General features: G+C 41.5%; 2 protein-coding genes across 8 annotated transcripts in view; one reads left to right on the plus strand and one right to left on the minus strand.

Moving 5' to 3' along the window:
* Nucleotides 1–6,234: 6,234 nt before the first annotated feature.
* LOC117500789 (calcium-responsive transcription factor-like) lies at nucleotides 6,235–18,579 on the minus strand. Of its 7 annotated transcripts, XM_034159566.1 has the most exons (3): nucleotides 15,775–15,846; nucleotides 12,876–12,879; nucleotides 6,235–7,621 (listed from the first exon to the last, which is right to left on the minus strand). In XM_034159566.1, the coding sequence occupies exons 1-3, from the start codon at nucleotides 15,785–15,787 to the stop codon at nucleotides 6,541–6,543; spliced, it is 1,098 nt and encodes a 365-aa protein (XP_034015457.1). In that variant the 5' UTR covers nucleotides 15,788–15,846; the 3' UTR covers nucleotides 6,235–6,540. The 7 variants fall into 7 exon arrangements, with proteins under 7 accessions (XP_034015457.1, XP_034015462.1, XP_034015461.1 ...); XM_034159571.1 differs by lacking the exons at nucleotides 12,876–12,879; nucleotides 15,775–15,846 and adding an exon at nucleotides 18,453–18,579; XM_034159570.1 differs by lacking the exons at nucleotides 12,876–12,879; nucleotides 15,775–15,846 and adding an exon at nucleotides 18,414–18,570.
* Nucleotides 18,580–18,637: 58 nt separating this feature from the next.
* mgaa (MAX dimerization protein MGA a) overlaps nucleotides 18,638–18,818 on the plus strand; it is a 79,454-nt gene continuing 79,273 nt past the window's right edge. The window contains exon 1 of the mRNA XM_034159572.1: nucleotides 18,638–18,777. The gene's annotated coding sequence lies outside the window, so the exon portion shown is untranslated. The remainder of the gene's footprint in view (nucleotides 18,778–18,818) is intronic.

The following is an 18,818-nucleotide window of genomic DNA, read 5'->3' on the forward strand; positions in this document are numbered from 1 at the left end:
GAGGTGAACATGCTGGATGTGGAGGTCCTGGGCTGGTGTGGTTACATGTGGTCTGCGGTTGTAAGGCTGGTTGGATGTACTGCCAAATTCTCTGAAACGACTTTGGAGACGGCTTATGGCAGAGACATGAACATTCAATACACAAGCAACAGCTCTGGTTGACATTCCTGCTGTCAGCATGCCAATTGCATGCTCCCTCAAATCTTGCGACATCTGTGGCATTGTGCTGTGTGATAAAACTGCACCTTTCAGAGTGGCCTTTTATTGTGGGCAGTCTAAGGCACACCTGCGCACTAATCATGGTCTAATCAGCATCTTGATATGGCACACCTGTGAGGTGGGATGGATTATCTCAGCAAAGGAGAAGTGCTCACTATCACAGATTTAGACTAGTTTGTGAACAATATTTGAGGGAAATGGTGATATTGTGTATGTGGAAAAAGTTTTAGATCTTTGAGTTCATCTCATACAAAATGGGAGCAAAACCAAAAGTGTTGCATTTATATTTTTGTTGAGTATATGAGTAGCTGGAGGTTGGTTGTTGGTGGTGACATTGAGAATCAATACCTTGAAGTGTTCTCCACTCACTACTTCATGTAGACATGATCCAGCAGAGCTCTGTAATGGGATAGACCACACACTATGCAAATTTACACATTCTGATTTTTTTTTTTTTGTAGTAAATGCATTTTGGTACATTTTTTTTTTTTTTTTAAGATTTTGGTGCCTGTGTCTGCACACAGGCATGACGGGGGATTAGAATTCAAGGGGAAGAGAGTGGGACATGAACCATTCTTGCTTTGTTGCTGAGAATGCTCCTCTGGTTGCAGACTTTGTGTGAGGTGGGGAGCATCAAAGTGTGGGTGTTTTCTTTTTGACATATGTGGTGACCTCAGGAGAGGGCAACAAAGTAAGTCTGTAAAATCCATCCAGATACTTTCTAAACACATCCACATGCTGGAGGCACGCCCTGGCTTCACTCAGCATGGCATCATCAACACAGCAGAACATGGTCTTAATGGCATCTAACTCTTGATGAAGCACCTCCCTGATCTTCCACATTGTCTCAGAGGAGGCGGAGCCCTATAAGGAATGTCAGCAGTCTAGTTATACACCAAATAATCAAACCTATGCTTGCCCTTGTCTGTTACGAGGAGGGTGATTGTTACTCCTGTCTGCGTGTGGACACTGCTTTGAGATTTTTAGGTGAGAAGGTCCCTGGTGATTTCAAATGTATTCCTACTGCTTTTGTTGTCAATTAACGTCCAGGTATGTTTTAATTTGACGTTTTTAGCCTTAAGGCATACAATCTTGACGACCATTCAATGTCCTCTTGTTAGCAGATTTGAGAAGGTTTACATCATCTAAACGGTGGAGAAACTATGGCAATTTTGCACATTTGCCCAATTTATGGGTCAAAAGATAAAAGCTCCTTCTAGTCAGTTGTCTTGGTATTATTTAATCTGGTGGAGTTGCACAAACCACTAGTCTTAGAGCTGCTCCAGGCCAGGTGTGAAACTACAATGCTAGTGTGTTGTTGCATGCAGGACACTACAGAACCACTGTGGGTTTTGGATGGCATCCACCCACATTTATCCAGATTTAAGATCATCTCAGAAAAATTGGGAGAACTGTGTTAGGTAGGGCACCTGGCATACAACCTGTGCCAAATACAATATGCAGCACATAAATCAGACTCCTATTCAGGATCACTCCAGGCTGGGGTGAACGCAGACAGTCACCCAGACGGATACCAGTAGAAACTATACTACACAACGTGATGAGGGGAAACGTGAATCTGGACGTAGTGCGATAAGGTTAGTGGTCTGGACGTAAGGATCAGAGCTTTGAACGTTGGCAATATGATGCGTAACAGAAGATTGCTATCTGGTGACAATGGTGAGGACAAAGCAGATGTGTGTGTGTATATATACAAGAGACTCAAATGGAAGGAGTAAAGCCATGAGTATCAGAGATGGGTTCAAACCATTCTGCTAAAGTGTGGATAAGAAAAATGCATTTTAAGGTTGCATTTAAGATAAAGTGATTGTCTGAACAAGTGATAAGTATTAAGCTCGACATACAGGGGTGATTATTAATGTACAGAGGTGATGGACTATGTTGTCCAAAGATGACACTGTAATCTATACTCAGACAACAGAGCAAGTTGAGTCGAGCTTGGAGAGTTGCAAGTAAGCTCTGGAGAAAAGGGGAACGAAAGTCAGGAGAAGCAAGATGGGCACAACAGTGTGGTTTTAAGGAACAGAGTTGGTTCAGTGCACGTCAAGTTTGGAAGCATGTGCTGGTGCTGTGTATCACTGCATCCACGTTATTACGCAACTGCCTTGAGTAATGGATAACAACCATCCAGGCAGACAACTGGTTCATCCCTACTTCTTGCAGTTGATGGGACCTCAACTGTGATGTGCCTGTGTGTTGTATTATGCTGAGAATAGGTCACACAAACAAAATAGTAGCCGACAACGCAAGTGATAATCCACGTATCATGTGTCTCCCTATGTCATCATTCATTTGACAGTCATTCCAGTGTCACCCAAGACTCCTCTAAAGCAAGACTGCCCTGGAGGGTATATTCCCAGCATGTGTTCACGTCCACCTGGTCGAATCACACCTGATTATTTAAACTGTGGTGTATCCCAGCTCCACATAGGCTATGCCCACCTGTCAGAGTTAATCAGCTGTGGGTGGAGCAGGGAGCAATTGCAGTATGACGCCCAGAACTTGGACCGTCATTCTTCTGCAGAGGTATTAGCATCACCAAGCACCTCTGTCCAGTGACCTCATGACTCCATAAGGTCTTCCCAGGAGTCTCTTGATCTCAAAGGCAGAGGACCCAGTAACGTCACTGCCAAAAGAAGTGAACGTTTTACAAGTTTGACACTTGCTCTCCAGATACACTTTGATGTTGAAGCATGGATCTTAGGAGACATGAGTCCTCAGTCTGCTTTTCAAGTACTGCATTCAGGGATTTCAAAGATCACAGCATCATCCACAAAGTCAAGGTCAGTAAACTATTCACAACCAACAAAGGCACCTAAGCCACAAGGAATATCCAGCTGGTACAATCATTACGTCCAAAAAGGAAGTAATGAAATCAGACATTTGTCTGTTAGCAGGATTACATCCCAAGTACTGCACGGATTTTGATGAAATTTTCACCACAGATAGATGTTAGCGCATGAAAGACTGAATTTTGGATGTGATCCAGAATCAAGATTTCACTTTATATATGCTCTGAAGGATTACGTCAAAACTACTTCATGGATTCTCACCAAATTTTCACCACAGATAGATATTAAGCCATGAAAGATTCCACTGAATTTTGGATGTGATCCGCAATCAAGATTTCACTTTATATATGCTTTTAAGGATGTCAAAACTACTTCATGGATTCTCACCAAATTTTCACCACAGACAGATATTAAAGCATGAAGGACTCCAATGAATTTTGGAAGTGATCCAGATTCTGGATCAACATTTCCCTTTATGTAGGCTTCGAGCGATTACTTCACAGATTTTCACCAAATTTGCACCACAGCTGGATATTAGGGCATGGAAGACTCCAATGAATCTTGGAGGTGATCCGGATTTACTCTTGTATTCTTTTATGGTTGTCTTTTTATTGTGTTTAAAATTAATTCATTTTTTTAAATGTTGTGTGAAGCACCTCGAGACGATTTCATTGTGAATTGGCGCTATATAAATTAATAAATTTGAAACTTGAATTGGTGGACGTCAGAAATCTGATTGCTCTTGTTGAACATTGTAGGACGTAAAACACGTCTGACAAAAGGCACTATTCACTCAGAAGTCACTCTACTCCTGCTGTGCACAGCACTGACAGTATTTGTGTATAAGCTACCTATAGTTTCCAGCATACTGTTGCCATTTTGACAAATTTTCAGGCTGTCCAAGAGGTCAGTTGGTCAACTGAATCAGAAGCACTGCCTATACTCATGGATGCATTCAATGAGAGAAAGTAGCTCAGTGGAATAATCAGTTAGGCTATGAATACATAGACCTGGGTTCAGAGGTGAATACGTTAAATACTGAGTTAAAAGTCCTACAGTGTTTTTCTTCTACCTGTGCACCTAAAACAGGTGATTTCAATCATTTGCCGGAAGAGTTTAATTACATTCAACTGGTTTAACAGATGCATGGTAGGACTTTTGCTCACTGAAGCTGGCATTCCACACTCCCACCTCTGCCTGGGTTCAACTTCCAGTCATGACGTGAGGCTGTGACAATTAAGACGCTTCATCTACAGTAGGCCTCTCTAACCCTGCTCCTGGAGGGCCCCTGTCCTGCATATTTTTCATGTCTACCTGGACTAGTCACACCTGGTCAATTAACACTGGCTTTTCCCAGCTCGATTGGCTGAGCACACCTGACAGAGTTGCAAAAATGTGCCCTCTAGGTCCTGGAGCAGCATTGGAGAGGCCTGATCTACATTGACCCAGTCCAGCCAGCTGGAAATGGTTGCACGTTTGCTGTAAGACAGCCATGTTAATTACTGCTTTAATGAATAGCAATCTCTATTCCAGAACTCGGTCAAAATGACTATCCTGTCCACTGCTACAAAGAATAGACTTTAGACCCCAGGAACATCAAAAGGCCCAGAAAACATTGAAAAATAAGTGTAGTTGATATTTGCGTAGTATGTGGGAACGCATGATGTCCCATATACAGTGTATCTGCAAAGTATTCACAGCACTTCACTCTTTCCACATTTTATGTTGCGTTCTTATTCCAAAATGGATGAAATTCATTTTTTTTCCCTCTCAAAATTCTACACACAATACCCCATAATGACAATGATTTTTGAAAAGATTTTTGAAAATTTATTAAAAATGAAAAAACAAAAAAACAAACAAACAAAAAAAAAACTAAGAAGTCCCAGCTACGTAAGTATCCACAGCCTTTGCCATGAAGCTCAAAATTGAGCTCAGGTGCATCCATTGATCATCCATGAGCTATTTCTACAGCTTAATTGGAGTCCACCTGTCCAAATTCAGTTGACTGGTATGATATAAGGTCCCACAGCTGACAGTGCATGTCAGACCACAAACCAAGCATGAAGTCAAAAGGAATTGTCTGTAGACCTCTAAGACAGGATTGTCTTATAAGGCACAAATCTGGGGAAGGGTATAGAAACATTTATGCTGCTTTGAAGGTCCCAATGAGCACAGTGAACTCCATCATCCCTAAATGGAAGTAGTACAGATCCACCAGGACTCTTCCTAGAGCTCACCACCCGCCTAAACTAAACAATTGGGGAAGAAGAGCCTTAGTCAGTGAGGTGACCAAGGACCTGATGATCAATCTGTCAGAGCTCCCACATTCCTCTGTGTTTAGAGGAGAACCCTCTAGAAGGACAGCCATCTCTGCAGCAATCTCTATGGTCTGATGAAACAAAAGATTAAACGTCACGTTTGTTATAAACTAGGCACCATCCCTACAGTGAAGCATGGTGGTGGCAGCATCATGCTGTGGGGATGGCAGGAACTGGGAGCCTAGTCACGATTGAGGGAGACGAATGCAGCAATGTACAGACACATCCTAGATGAAAACCTACTCCAGAGTGCTCTCAGACTGGGGTGATGGTTCAACTTTCAGCAGGACAATGACCCTAAGCACACAGCCAAGATATCAAAGGAGTGGCTTCAGGACAACTCTGTGAATGTCCTTGAGTGGCCCAGCCAGAGCCCAGACCAGAATCTGATTGAACATCTCTGGAGAGATCTGAAAGTGGCTGTGCACCAACACTCCCCAACTGCTCAAAGATAGGTGCACCAAGCTTGTGGCATCATATTTAAGAAGACTTGAGGCTGTAATTGCTGCCAAAGGTGTATCAACAAAGTATTGAGCAAAGGGTGTGAATACTTGTGTACATGATTCCTTAGTTGTTGTTTTTTTGTTTACTAAACTTGTAAAAATCTCAAAAATACTTTTTTCCACATTGTCATTATGGGGTAGTGTGTGTAGAATTTTGAGAAAAAAAATGAATTTCATCCATTTTGGAATAAGGCTGTAATATAACAAAATGTGGAGGAAGTGAAGCGCTGGGAATACTTTCTAGATACACTGTACTATAGCCATAGTGGCCAGACTTAACTGCCCAATTACCTTTAGACCCTTAAATGTGGGACAACATTCAATAAGTTCAATTAATTCTGACACCATTCAGGTGATAATAAATGTAATTACCCTCAAAGTTGAGAGCCTCAACTGAAAGCTCATGCATGTTTGCGTTTAATGCCAATATTTTGTGTTTGAGGGCCAAAATAACAAAACCTTTATTAACTGCCAGATGTGGTTACCTGAATCACTGCGCCAACCTCAAGGGATTAACACTATCCAATGAAAACCTCCATCCAGCTTGAACCCACGTAAACGAGCCAAACAACTACAGCATATGGTTTTCAACTTTCCTTCACGTAACTGCTTAAACATATTCTGTATGAAATACCGAAACATTTGGAGAGGGGGGGGGGGGGGGGGGGGACAAAACAATTTAATTTAAATCACGACTACGATGAAGTCTCCTTCTGCTCCATCATCTTCACAGATGTTTGCTTCATTTAGCAGCTGTACAGCCACGTGAGAGTGGGCTTCATCACCAGAAGTGGGACAGTCTTCATTGGTGTCAATCATGTCAGTGTGCTGATCCACCTTTCTGTCACTGTCTTTCATGATTGTTGTAACTCCATTTTTCCTGCATAGCTTGGACATCCTCTGTCTGACTTTAGCCTTGTAGATATGGTTTCTTATTACACCCAGCCGTGGATAGTAGCCCCTGTCAAGTTCACTGGGGGCCACGGTGTCCACCATCCTCATCTTTACATAGTGCTTGAGTGATGCTTGCACTTCAACAGCACTCGTTACTCCTTCACTTACCAGTTCATCTATCCACTGTGAGATCTGTGGATGGATGGGTTGCACCATGCTCGAGAGGCTATCTAGTGCATGTTTTGTGTGTGCTGCATTAAGTGGAAGCTCGAGATAAAATCTATGTTCCACAGCCAGCTGTTTTCCTTGTGCCAAGTCTTGCAGCAGTCTTTCCTTAAGCTTGACTTGCTCACGCTGCAGGTTCTTTTTAGAGATCAACTCATAATCAGGGAACCTGCAGATCTGTTTGACACTGATCCTTGCCTCACATCCCTTCTTCCTTGTTTGGGTTTGGTTCATCTTCTCACCAGTGGATGTGAATGTCGGTGCATCTCTCTGTTGTATTAGAATGCCGTCTTGCTTTTTAGCGTGCTCTCTTCTCGGCCCAAACTGACATTCAAGATGCTTTAGCCCACCAAAGATGAAAGGGACACCATCACTGGTAATACGTGGGCTAGACTTGGAGAAGAAGATAGACCGGAAGGTGAACTTGGTCTTTTCTCTGTCAATCTGATTTGGGTTGAACTGAAGGGAGGTTGAATGGCGAATGGAGAATGTTGTAGCAGTGACGCGCCTGTGTAGCTCAAGAATACTGGACACATCCTCCTTGTTGGTGACGTAGCCACAAATGTAGTTTTTGTTGATATGGTAGTCTTTCAGCAGTTCTTGCCATTCAATGGAAGTGAAACCACTGTCATCTGGCTCATCCATTCTACGAAGACAATTAAATACACTTGTTAATGTGTGCATTCCTGTTGTATTAAAATGTATGTGAAACATTTTAAGTGATTGTACATTTAACCTCAAAAGGAGAACAAATCAACACTTCCAAAATAAATCTAAGACATCATCCATAAGTACTGACACTCATTAAGTATATATTGTTTTAAGTTATATATTGAGATCAGCTGTGATTAAAGGCTCTACTGACTGTAGTATAAATTGACCCCCACCCCCACCCCAAATATGTCTGTCTGGTCCTACTCATGCTGACTCAGTAAAGAGGTAACTATCAAGACAAAAGAACTTTTATTCATGGACACATGTATGATCATGTTGTACATCTGTTGTGCTTTGAGATTAGAGGGCTACTACATAATAAGTCTAAATGTATTACAGTTGTTTTTTGTGACATATGTCACAGTCTTAAATTTGTGTTTAACAAATCTACGTATGTTATAGCTCTTTTGCAGGAAAAGGTCTTTTACAGAGCATGTTAAGCTTGCCAAAACTACATACAAATGTTGATCAGAGTTTAGGCAAATAAGTTTTCTCTCATCCCTACCTTCAGACCTGCATTACCCACCCCCCCACCCAAAAGGTGTTGCTCTACATTTCTGAGTACCAATGTTACAGGAACATCACGTTGTATTCACTGAACAAAAATATAAACTCAGTTTTGTTTTTGCTCCCATTTTTTACGAGCTGAACTCAAAGATCTAAATCATTTTCTATATATACGAAAGACTTATTTCTCTCAAATACTGTTCACAAATCTGTGCTAGTAAGCACTTCTCCTTTGGTGAGATAATCCATCCCACCTCACAGGTGTGGCTTATCAAGATGTTGATTAGAAGCCATTATTGCACAGGTGTGCCTTAGGCTGGTCACAATAAAAGGCCACTCTAAAATGTTCAGTTTTATCACACAGCACAAAGCCACAAATGTCTCAAGTTTTGAGGGAGCGTGCAATTGGCATGCTGACTGCTAGAATGTCCACCAGAGTTGTTGCCCATGAATTGAATGTTCATTTCTCTACCATAAGCAGTCCCCAAAGGCATTTCAGAGAATTGTGCAGTACATCCAACTGGCGTCGCAACCACAGACTACATGTAACCACAACAGCCCAGGACCTCCACGCCCAGCATGTTCATCTCCAAGATCGTCTCAGACCAGCCACTCGGACAGCTGCTGCAATAATTGGTTTGCAGAACCAAAGAATTTCTGCAAAAACCTTCACAAATGGTCCCAAGGAAGATCATCTGTATGCTCCTCGTCCTCATCGGGGTCTCGACCTGACTACAGTTCATTGTCGTAACCGACTTGAGTGGACAAATGTTCACATTCAATGGCATCTGGCTGCTGATCCAACTCCTATATGAAGATATGAGGCAAATGGTGGTCATACCAGAAACTGACTGGTTTTCCACCCCCCCAAATAAAGCAAAACTGCATGTTTCAGAGTGGTCTTTTATTGTGGCCAGCCTAAGGCACACCTGTGCAATAATCATGCTGTCTAATCAGCATCTTGATGTGGCACTCCTGTGAAGTGGAATGGATTATCTCAAAGGAGAAGTGCTCACTAACAGATTTAGACAGATTTGTCAACATTTGAGAGAAATAGGTCTTTTGTGTATATAGAGGGGGTGGTGGCCAAGTGGTTAATGCGCTTGGTTTCAGTTCAGAAGGCTCCAGGTTCAAATCCCACCCCTGCCACATTTCTCCATGTAATGTGGAGTTGCGTCAGGAAGGGCATCCGGCGTAAAACCTGTGCCAATTCAACATGCAGCTCCACCTTGGATATGCTGCGACGACCCCGAGTGCAAACAAGGTTGCAGCTGAAGGGACTTACTAGGTCTTTTGTGTATATAGAAAATGTTTTAGATCATTAAGTTCAGCTCATGAAAAATGGGAGCAAAAACAAAAAACTGTTGCATTTATACACTCAACAAAATAATTTGGTTTATTTTGCTTAATGTGTGTATTACTGTACAGGTGTATCACAAACACACACACATATATATACATATACACATATATATACATATACACATATATATACATATACACATATATATATATATATATATACATATACATACACACACACACACACACACACACACACTCAAGACTACCAATAACCAGCAAAAATCTATTTAAGCATAAAAATTCAAAAAGAAAAAATAATATAGCACCTTCAACTGCACCACAGACTAAAACAGTTAAATGTGGTCTATTAAACATTAGGTCTCTCTCTTCTAAGTCCCTGTTGGTAAATGATATAATAATTGATCAACATATTGATTTATTCTGCCTTACAGAAACCTGGTTACAGCAGGATGAATATGTTAGTTTAAATGAGTCAACACCCCCGAGTCACACTAACTGTCAGAATGCTCGTAGCACGGGCCGGGGCGGAGGATTAGCAGCAATCTTCCATTCCAGCTTATTAATTAATCAAAAACCCAGACAGAGCTTTAATTCATTTGAAAGCTTGACTCTTAGTCTTGTCCATCAAAATTGGAAGTCCCAAAAACCAGTTTTATTTGTTATTATCTATCGTCCACCTGGTCGTTACTGTGAGTTTCTCTGTGAATTTTCAGACCTTTTGTCTGACTTAGTGCTTAGCTCAGATAAGATAATTATAGTGGGCGATTTTAACATCCACACAAATGCTGAGAATGACAGCCTCAACACTGCATTTAATCTATTATTAGACTCTATTGGCTTTGCTCAAAAAGTAAATGAGTCCACCCACCACTTTAATCATATCTTAGATCTTGTTCTGACTTATGGTATGGAAATAGAAGACTTAACAGTATTCCCTGAAAACTCCCTTCTGTCTGATCATTTCTTAATAACATTTACATTTACTCTGATGGACTACCCAGCAGTGGGGAATAAGTTTCATTACACTAGAAGTCTTTCAGAAAGCGCTGTAACTAGGTTTAAGGATATGATTCCTTCTTTATGTTCTCTAATGCCATATACCAACACAGTGCAGAGTAGCTACCTAAACTCTGTAAGTGAGATAGAGTATCTCGTCAATAGTTTTACATCCTCATTGAAGACAACTTTGGATGCTGTAGCTCCTCTAAAAAAGAGAGCTTTAAATCAGAAGTGCCTGACTCCGTGGTATAACTCACAAACTCGTAGCTTAAAGCAGATAACCCGTAAGTTGGAGAGGAAATGGCGTCTCACTAATTTAGAAGATCTTCACTTAGCCTGGAAAAAGAGTCTGTTGCTCTATAAAAAAGCCCTCCGTAAAGCTAGGACATCTTTCTACTCATCACTAATTGAAGAAAATAAGAACAACCCCAGGTTTCTTTTCAGCACTGTAGCCAGGCTGACAAAGAGTCAGAGCTCTATTGAGCTGAGTATTCCATTAACTTTAACTAGTAATGACTTCATGACTTTCTTTGCTAACAAAATTTTAACTATTAGAGAAAAAATTACTCATAACCATCCCAAAGACGTATCGTTATCTTTGGCTGCTTTCAGTGATGCCTGTATTTGGTTAGACTCTTTCTCTCCGATTGTTCTGAGTTATTTTCATTAGTTACTTCATCCAAACCATCAACATGTTTATTAGACCCCATTCCTACCAGGCTGCTCAAGGAAGCCCTACCATTATTTAATGCTTCGATCTTAAATATGATCAATCTATCTTTGTTAGTTGGCTATGTACCACAGGCTTTTAAGGTGGCAGTAATTAAACCATTACTTAAAAAGCCATCACTTGACCCAGCTATCTTAGCTAATTATAGGCCAATCTCCAACCTTCCTTTTCTCTCAAAAATTCTTGAAAGGGTAGTTGTAAAACAGCTAACTGATCATCTGCAGAGGAATGGTCTATTTGAAGAGTTTCAGTCAGGTTTTAGAATTCATCATAGTACAGAAAACAGCATTAGTGAAGGTTACAAATGATCTTCTTATGGCCTCGGACAGTGGACTCATCTCTGTGCTTGTTCTGTTAGACCTCAGTGCTGCTTTTGATACTGTTGACCATAAAATTTTATTACAGAGATTAGAGCATGCCATAGGTATTAAAGGCACTGCGCTGCGGTGGTTTGAATCATATTTGTCTAATAGATTACAATTTGTTCATGTAATGGGGAATCTTCTTCACAGACTAAAGTTAATTATGGAGTTCCACAAGGTTCTGTGCTAGGACCAATTTTATTCACTTTATACATGCTTCCCTTAGGCAGTATTATTAGACGGTATTGCTTAAATTTTCATTGTTACGCAGATGATACCCAGCTTTATCTATCCATGAAGCCAGAGGACACACACCAATTAGCTAAACTGCAGGATTGTCTTACAGACATAAAGACATGGATGACCTCTAATTTCCTGCTTTTAAACTCAGATAAAACTGAAGTTATTGTACTTGGCCCCACAAATCTTAGAAACATGGTGTCTAACCAGATCCTTACTGTGGATGGCATTACCCTGACCTCTAGTAATACTGTGAGAAATCTTGGGAGTCATTTTTGATCAGGATATGTCATTCAAAGCGCATATTAAACAAATATGTAGGACTGCTTTTTTGCATTTACGCAATATCTCTAAAATCAGAAAGGTCTTGTCTCAGAGTGATGCTGAAAAACTAATTCATGCATTTATTTCCTCTAGGCTGGACTATTGTAATTCATTATTATCAGGTTGTCCTAAAAGTTCCCTAAAAAGCCTTCAGTTAATTCAAAATGCTGCAGCTAGAGTACTGACGGGGACTAGAAGGAGAGAGCATATCTCACCCATATTGGCCTCTCTTCATTGGCTTCCTGTTAATTCTAGAATAGAATTAAAAATTCTTCTTCTTACTTATAAGGTTTTGAATAATCAGGTCCCATCTTATCTTAGGGACCTCGTAGTACCATATCACCCAATAGAGCGCTTCGCTCTCAGACTGCAGGCTTACTTGTAGTTCCTAGGGTTTGTAAGAGTAGAATGGGAGGCAGAGCCTTCAGCTTTCAGGCTCCTCTCCTGTGGAACCAGCTCCCAATTCAGATCAGGGAGACAGACACCCTCTCTACTTTTAAGATTAGGCTTAAAACTTTCCTTTTTGCTAAAGCTTATAGTTAGGGCTGGATCAGGTGACCCTGAACCATCCCTTAGTTATGCTGCTATAGACGTAGACTGCTGGGGGGGTTCCCATGATGCACTGTTTCTTTCTCTTTTTGCTCTGTATGCACCACTCTGCATTTAATCAGTGATCGATCTCTGCTCCCCTCCACAGCATGTCTTTTTCCTGGTTCTCTCCCTCAGCCCCAACCAGTCCCAGCAGAAGACTGCCCCTCCCTGAGCCTGGTTCTGCTGGAGGTTTCTTCCTGTTAAAAGGGAGTTTTTCCTTCCCACTGTAGCCAAGTGCTTGCTCACAGGGGGTCGTTTTGACCGTTGGGGTTTTACATAATTATTGTATGGCCTTGCCTTACAATATAAAGCGCCTTGGGGCAACTGTTTGTTGTGATTTGGCGCTATATAAAAAAATTGATTGATTAACTCAACAAAAATATAAATGCAACACTTTTGGTTTTGCTCCCATTTTGTATGAGATGAACTCAAAGATCTAAAACTTTTTCCACATACACAATATCACCATTTCCCTCAAATATTGTTCACAAACCAGTCTAAATCTGTGATAGTGAGCACTTCTCCTTTGCTAAGATAATCCATCCCACCTCACAGGTGTGCCATATCAAGATGCTGATTAGACACCATGATTAGTGCACAGGTGTGCCTTAGACTGCCCACAATAAAAGGCCACTCTGAAAGGTGCAGTTTTATCACACAGCACAATGCACAGATGTCGCAAGATTTGAGGGAGCGGGGCAATTGGCATGCTGACAGCAGGAATGTCACCCAGAGCTGTTGCTCGTGTATTGAATGTTCATTTCTCTACCATAAGCCGTCTCCAAAGGCGTTTCAGAGAATTTGGCAGTACATCCAACCAGCCTCACACCCGCAGACCACGTGTAACCACACCAGCCCAGGACCTCCACATCCAGCATGTTCACCTCCAAGATTGTCTGAGACCAGCCACTCAGACAGCTGCTGAAACAATTGGTTTGCATAACCAAAGAATTTCTGCACAAATTGTCAGAAACCGTCTCAGGGAAGCTCATCTGCATGCTCGTCGTCCTCATCGGGGTGTCGACCTGACTCCAGTTCGTCGTCGTAACCGATTTGAGTGGGCAAATGCTCACATTCGCTGGCGTTTGGCACGTTGGAGAGGTGTTCTCCCGGTTCACACTGTTCAGGGCAGATGGCAGACAGCGTGTGTGGCGTCATGTGGGTGAGCGGTTTTCTGATGTCAATGTTGTGGATCAAGTGGCCCATGGTGGCGGTGGGGTTATGGTATGGGCAGGCGTCTGTTATGGACCAAGAACACAGGTGCATTTTATTGATGGCATTTTGAATGCACAGACATACCGTGACGAGATCCTGAGGCCCATTGTTGTGCCATACATCCAAGAACATCACCTCATGTTGCAGCAGGATAATGCACGGCCCCATGTTGCAAGGATCTGTACACAATTCTTGGAAGCTGAAAATGTCCTAGTTCTTGCATGGCCGGCATACTCACCGGACATGTCACCCATTGAGCATGTTTGGGATGCTCTGGACCAGCATATACGACAGCGTGTACCAGTTCCTGCCAATATCCAGCAACTTCGCACAGCCATTGAAGAGGAGTGGACCAACATTCCACAGGCCACAATTGACAACCTGATCAACTCTATGCGAAGGAGATGTGTTGCACTGCATGAGGCAAATGGTGGTCACACCAGATACTGACTGGTATCCCCCCCCAATAAAACAAAACTGCACCTTTCAGAGTGGCCTTTTATTGTGGGCAGTCTAAGGCACACCTGTGCACTAATCATGGTGTCTAATCAGCATCTTGATATGGCACACCTGTGAGGTGGGATGGATTATCTCAGCAAAGGAGAAGTGCTCACTATCACAGATTTAGACTGGTTTGTGAACAATATTTGAGGGAAATGGTGATATTGTGTATGTGGAAAAAGTTTTAGATCTTTGAGTTCATCTCATACAAAATGGGAGCAAAACCAAAAGTGTTGCATTTATATTTTTGTTGAGTGTATTTCTGTTCGGTGCACATGTATTAGTACATCTGCTTTATACAAGTGGTGATGCACAACTGATGCTAAAAAGCAACAAGATTCAGAGATGACTTGTTGAGTTTGTGGATAAACATCTGTTGTGCTCCATGAAGCTCTGGTCACAACCCACCGTGCTACTGCCTCCCACGTTTTTGTGAAAACGTGGGAAGGCAGTAGCAAGAGCAAGGAGGGAGTACGTCAACGCACGACCCCCGTACTCCTGGTGAATCCGCAGCGAAAATTCTGCATGCACTAAAACCTCTGCGGCGTGACTGCGTGCTCCCAAAACCGTAAGGAGGCAGTACTTACAACGTACAGATCTCCAGGTTTTGCCCACGTTTTTGCAAGTAGACTGCACGCACGTGCAAGTACGGCGGGTTGTGACCACGGCTTGAGTGACAATCTAGCGGGGGACTTTGAGAGAGCAGTGAAAGTTATGTAGATTTCCACTATATTATTTATGTGGAATAAATCAGCAAGTGTTTAAACCTGAAAGTCTTATATCAGCTGTGGTGAATGCATGAGTAAGTTGTTTCAGCTTCCTCCTACTTCATTTGACATCGTCATGACATATCCATTATGGATCTGCATGTTGATCTGGGAGAAGTTTCATGTTTCAACTCCCCCTTACATGGATAATAGGCAGGAGTGTTTTTGAACCAGTCACCTTGTGCTTTGAAAACGCACTAATTGCTTGGGCACCACACTGCCCTGACTTGCTGTGGTGAATGTATTAATTTACACATAACAATTACAGACACCACTGGCATTTTTGTTTTATCTTTTTAAATGGAGGAAAATTTTAACCAGGACATAATTTTGTCCAATCATTCAGACAACCGAGATGTGTTTGAGCAATAAATAAATAAAAATAATGGGGAGGGGGGCACAACTATGTGTTAGGGAAAAAAAATAAAAATAAAAGAAGATCAACTGTATCGATCATTACCTTGTTGCTCCCTAGACGTTATATATATATAAAAAGACATACAAGAAACACACACACACACACCCCAGTGCTTCATCCAAGCCAATCACCAGAAGCCACGTGTGGCAGTCATACGTTGAAGAAAAAGCATTTTTTTGGGGGGTAAAATGCTGACAAAAAGCGATGACAGACAGGACACCTCAAGATCATATAAGATCATCTCTGCCTTTCGGCCAAAAGACGTAAAAATCATTTTTCAGTGTCTCAATATTACAAGTGTTATGACTATTTAAAGGAAGATACATTGAGTTAAATCCGTTAGTCTGCTTTTTACATTAAGCGTGTTCGGGATTTCATGTTAAACATCCTCAGAATTCTATAATTCTGTTTCTGTGCATGTGGAAACTAATCTATAAAACAAAACAAAAAACAAGACAAAACATTAAGTGCACATCTCCATTGTATGCAGTGTATTGCAACAGTCTAAGATTAATGAGACATGCGCCATATTCAAAGTCTGAATTTTGTGCAAATGTGCTGAGCTTAGTTTGTACATTCAGAAACTTTGTTGTAGGAGATGTGTTATACTACTAACATACCTGATGGAAACTTTTGAGCAGCAAAGTTTAAACAAGAGTCATCAGGCGAGACATATTTCCCCGGTCCCCACAAATCAGTAACACAGTGTCAGGGAATCAACCAAGCACAACCTTATGCCAAATATGAATGAAATAGGTCAACTGGTTCTTGAGATATCATGCAAACAAGAGTGGCAATGACAATATCATGAATAGCTCATTGTGACCATTAAATTGACCCCAAGGTCAGCATAATCGACTGGTATCAGAGGATCACCCAAGTACAAGTTTATGCTAAATATGAATGAAATTGGTCAACTGGGTCTTAAGATATCACATTAACAGCTGAAAATGGACAGCCAGATAGACATGACTGCTATATCCCCTCATATTTCTTACTATGGGATATAAAGTAAATATCCATTATTACTGACTTCACTTTTCCTCTTTTCTTGAGTTTTGTTTTAGCCTCTTCGCTGAGACTGGAAACCAATTTTACAGCCGGTTGGTATCCAATTTAATGTTCTTTAAAATACATATGTCTGTTTATATTACATACAAACTTCTTTGTTATTACTTCATTTCTTTTCTTCGAACATAGGAGCATAATTTAGAATTATAAATTTCTTGCAATAATTCTACTACTACTAAAAAAAAAAAAAAAAAAAAAAGTGAGACTCTGTAGCCATTAAATGGCTACTGAGAGTGCAACCTCCCATAGCCGGCAATTAAGTCACCCTATCGAGGTTTCAAATCCTCAAAGATCTCAGAGCGGTGGCTTTTACTGTGAGATGTATATTGTATTATATATATTAAAGGGTTATGAACCAAGCCCAAAGTCTGCACGGGACAATATCAGACCAAGGTCCTGACAGTACAGACCGTGTGTAGCGCTCTGTCTGTACAAAAAAAGACAGAGGTCATATTTTCCCATACAGAGCGAGCAAGTAAAGTTAATAATTTATTTTATGGCTGTTCCGAGCTGTGTTTTCATCTTGGTCTTCATTTTGCATGTCCACTTTGAGCTTGTTTGCTGTTAATTACTCCAATTCAAACTAGTCAGTGTAATAAAATGCGCTTGGTAATAAAATCGCTCATAATTTCTTTGTTCGCTTTTTGTTTTATTTTGCGCTGTGAAAATTGTAAACAAAGTCACAAATCTGATAGGAAAGCTGGACTGTCGTGGCAACAAGCCAATATGGGAAAATATCAGCCAATCAGACAGTGTGTACTGTCGTAGCCATATAATATAGTAGTATATATAAATATATATTTTAATGGTTTCACGGCTACCAGTTACAAAACAAAAACCTCAGTATGTTAAAAGATTCTGCTGACTTATCTGTGCAGCTTTTATGTTTTAGTTGTGATGCATTTACCATTGGTATTCTGGTGTCTGTGGTTACAGATTGAAGAGTGTGATGCGTTCGTAGCAACAATTAATGACGTATAAAGAAAAAAATAACCTGTGTGTCTTCAGAGCGCATGCGTCATAAAACGCGTTAAATTTTAAACCGACGTTGTGATTTCGGTAACTACAATCTACAGTAAAATATATGAACTTGTAAGATGCGTCTACGGAGTTTTACCGAGGTATTTGTGACGCCCGAAAAACAAAAACAAAAAACCGAACGTTCGCGGTTCGTTTGAAATGCTTTAAAAACTAGGCTCGTTTGTAAAGATGTAAAATCTCAACAACAGTTTATGGGGGAAAAAAGCCTTTGTCATGGCCGTAACGCCAATCTCATCGACGCGCCGTTAAAACGCCGTTTTGCACCGATGAGGGAGCTGCTGGGTGACAACATGGCGGCCGCCCAAAACACTTCAAATCACACAGACGCTGCTTTCTGGAAACTTCCAACGCACCGACCACAGCTCGAGTAAAATAAACCAGACAGCGTGTACAGACACCAACCACGTATCAGAAGGAGAAGAAAGCCTGTGAGGCGAAATAATGTTTCAAATGTCGATTTCATGTTACAATCATTTTAAAACGACTCACGGCAGACTTCAATCAGAACCCACGTCACGTGATCGTCAGAACACCGGACCCGTACCTACCGGTGACACCGGCCTCACGGCAGAATTTATTTGCTTACATTCCAGATATAAAACAACCGAAAGTCACACCCACAACCAGCTGACCAGATCCAGGTTTTCCGTGAGTCCAGGCGGATTAAACACCGTGTTATATCCGGTAAACGCCGACAGTGCCGTTAGGAGGTTTTTAAAGCAGCCCACAGTGTAGTCAGGAGGCTTTTAATCTTCAGAAAAATCATTCAGGAGCTTTCGAACCAGGTGGCGGGCGGCAGGAAGATGGCGACCGAGGCTGCGCAGAGGCGACGACGACGGGCGGTGACGTCACGACGCGAGGAGAGACCGCGTGTCGGGTTAAAAAAAACAAAACAAAAAACACACGATGTCGTCGAGATTTCACGTCGGGAAAAGAGGCCATAACGTTCGGATTAATGTAGCGTCGACACACTCGATCTGTTGGAGCACGCAGAAGGTAACCCGCTCCCTTTACCAAAGCACAGGATCAAAGATCGT

Source organism: Thalassophryne amazonica, chromosome 19 (genome assembly GCF_902500255.1).
Source record: "Thalassophryne amazonica chromosome 19, fThaAma1.1, whole genome shotgun sequence".
Lineage (NCBI taxonomy): Eukaryota > Metazoa > Chordata > Actinopteri > Batrachoidiformes > Batrachoididae > Thalassophryne > Thalassophryne amazonica.

Bases quoted from the DNA above. Each gene is read 5' to 3' on its own strand.
- LOC117500789 (XM_034159565.1), bottom strand. From the start codon at position 18,244: ATGAAATCGACATTTGAAACATTATTTCGCCTCACAGGCTTTCTTCTC. The intron at 7,622-18,134 runs GTGCGTTGGAAG...TTGTCTTCGTAG, and splicing joins TTTTACTCGAGCTGTGGTCG to AATGGATGAGCCAGATGACA.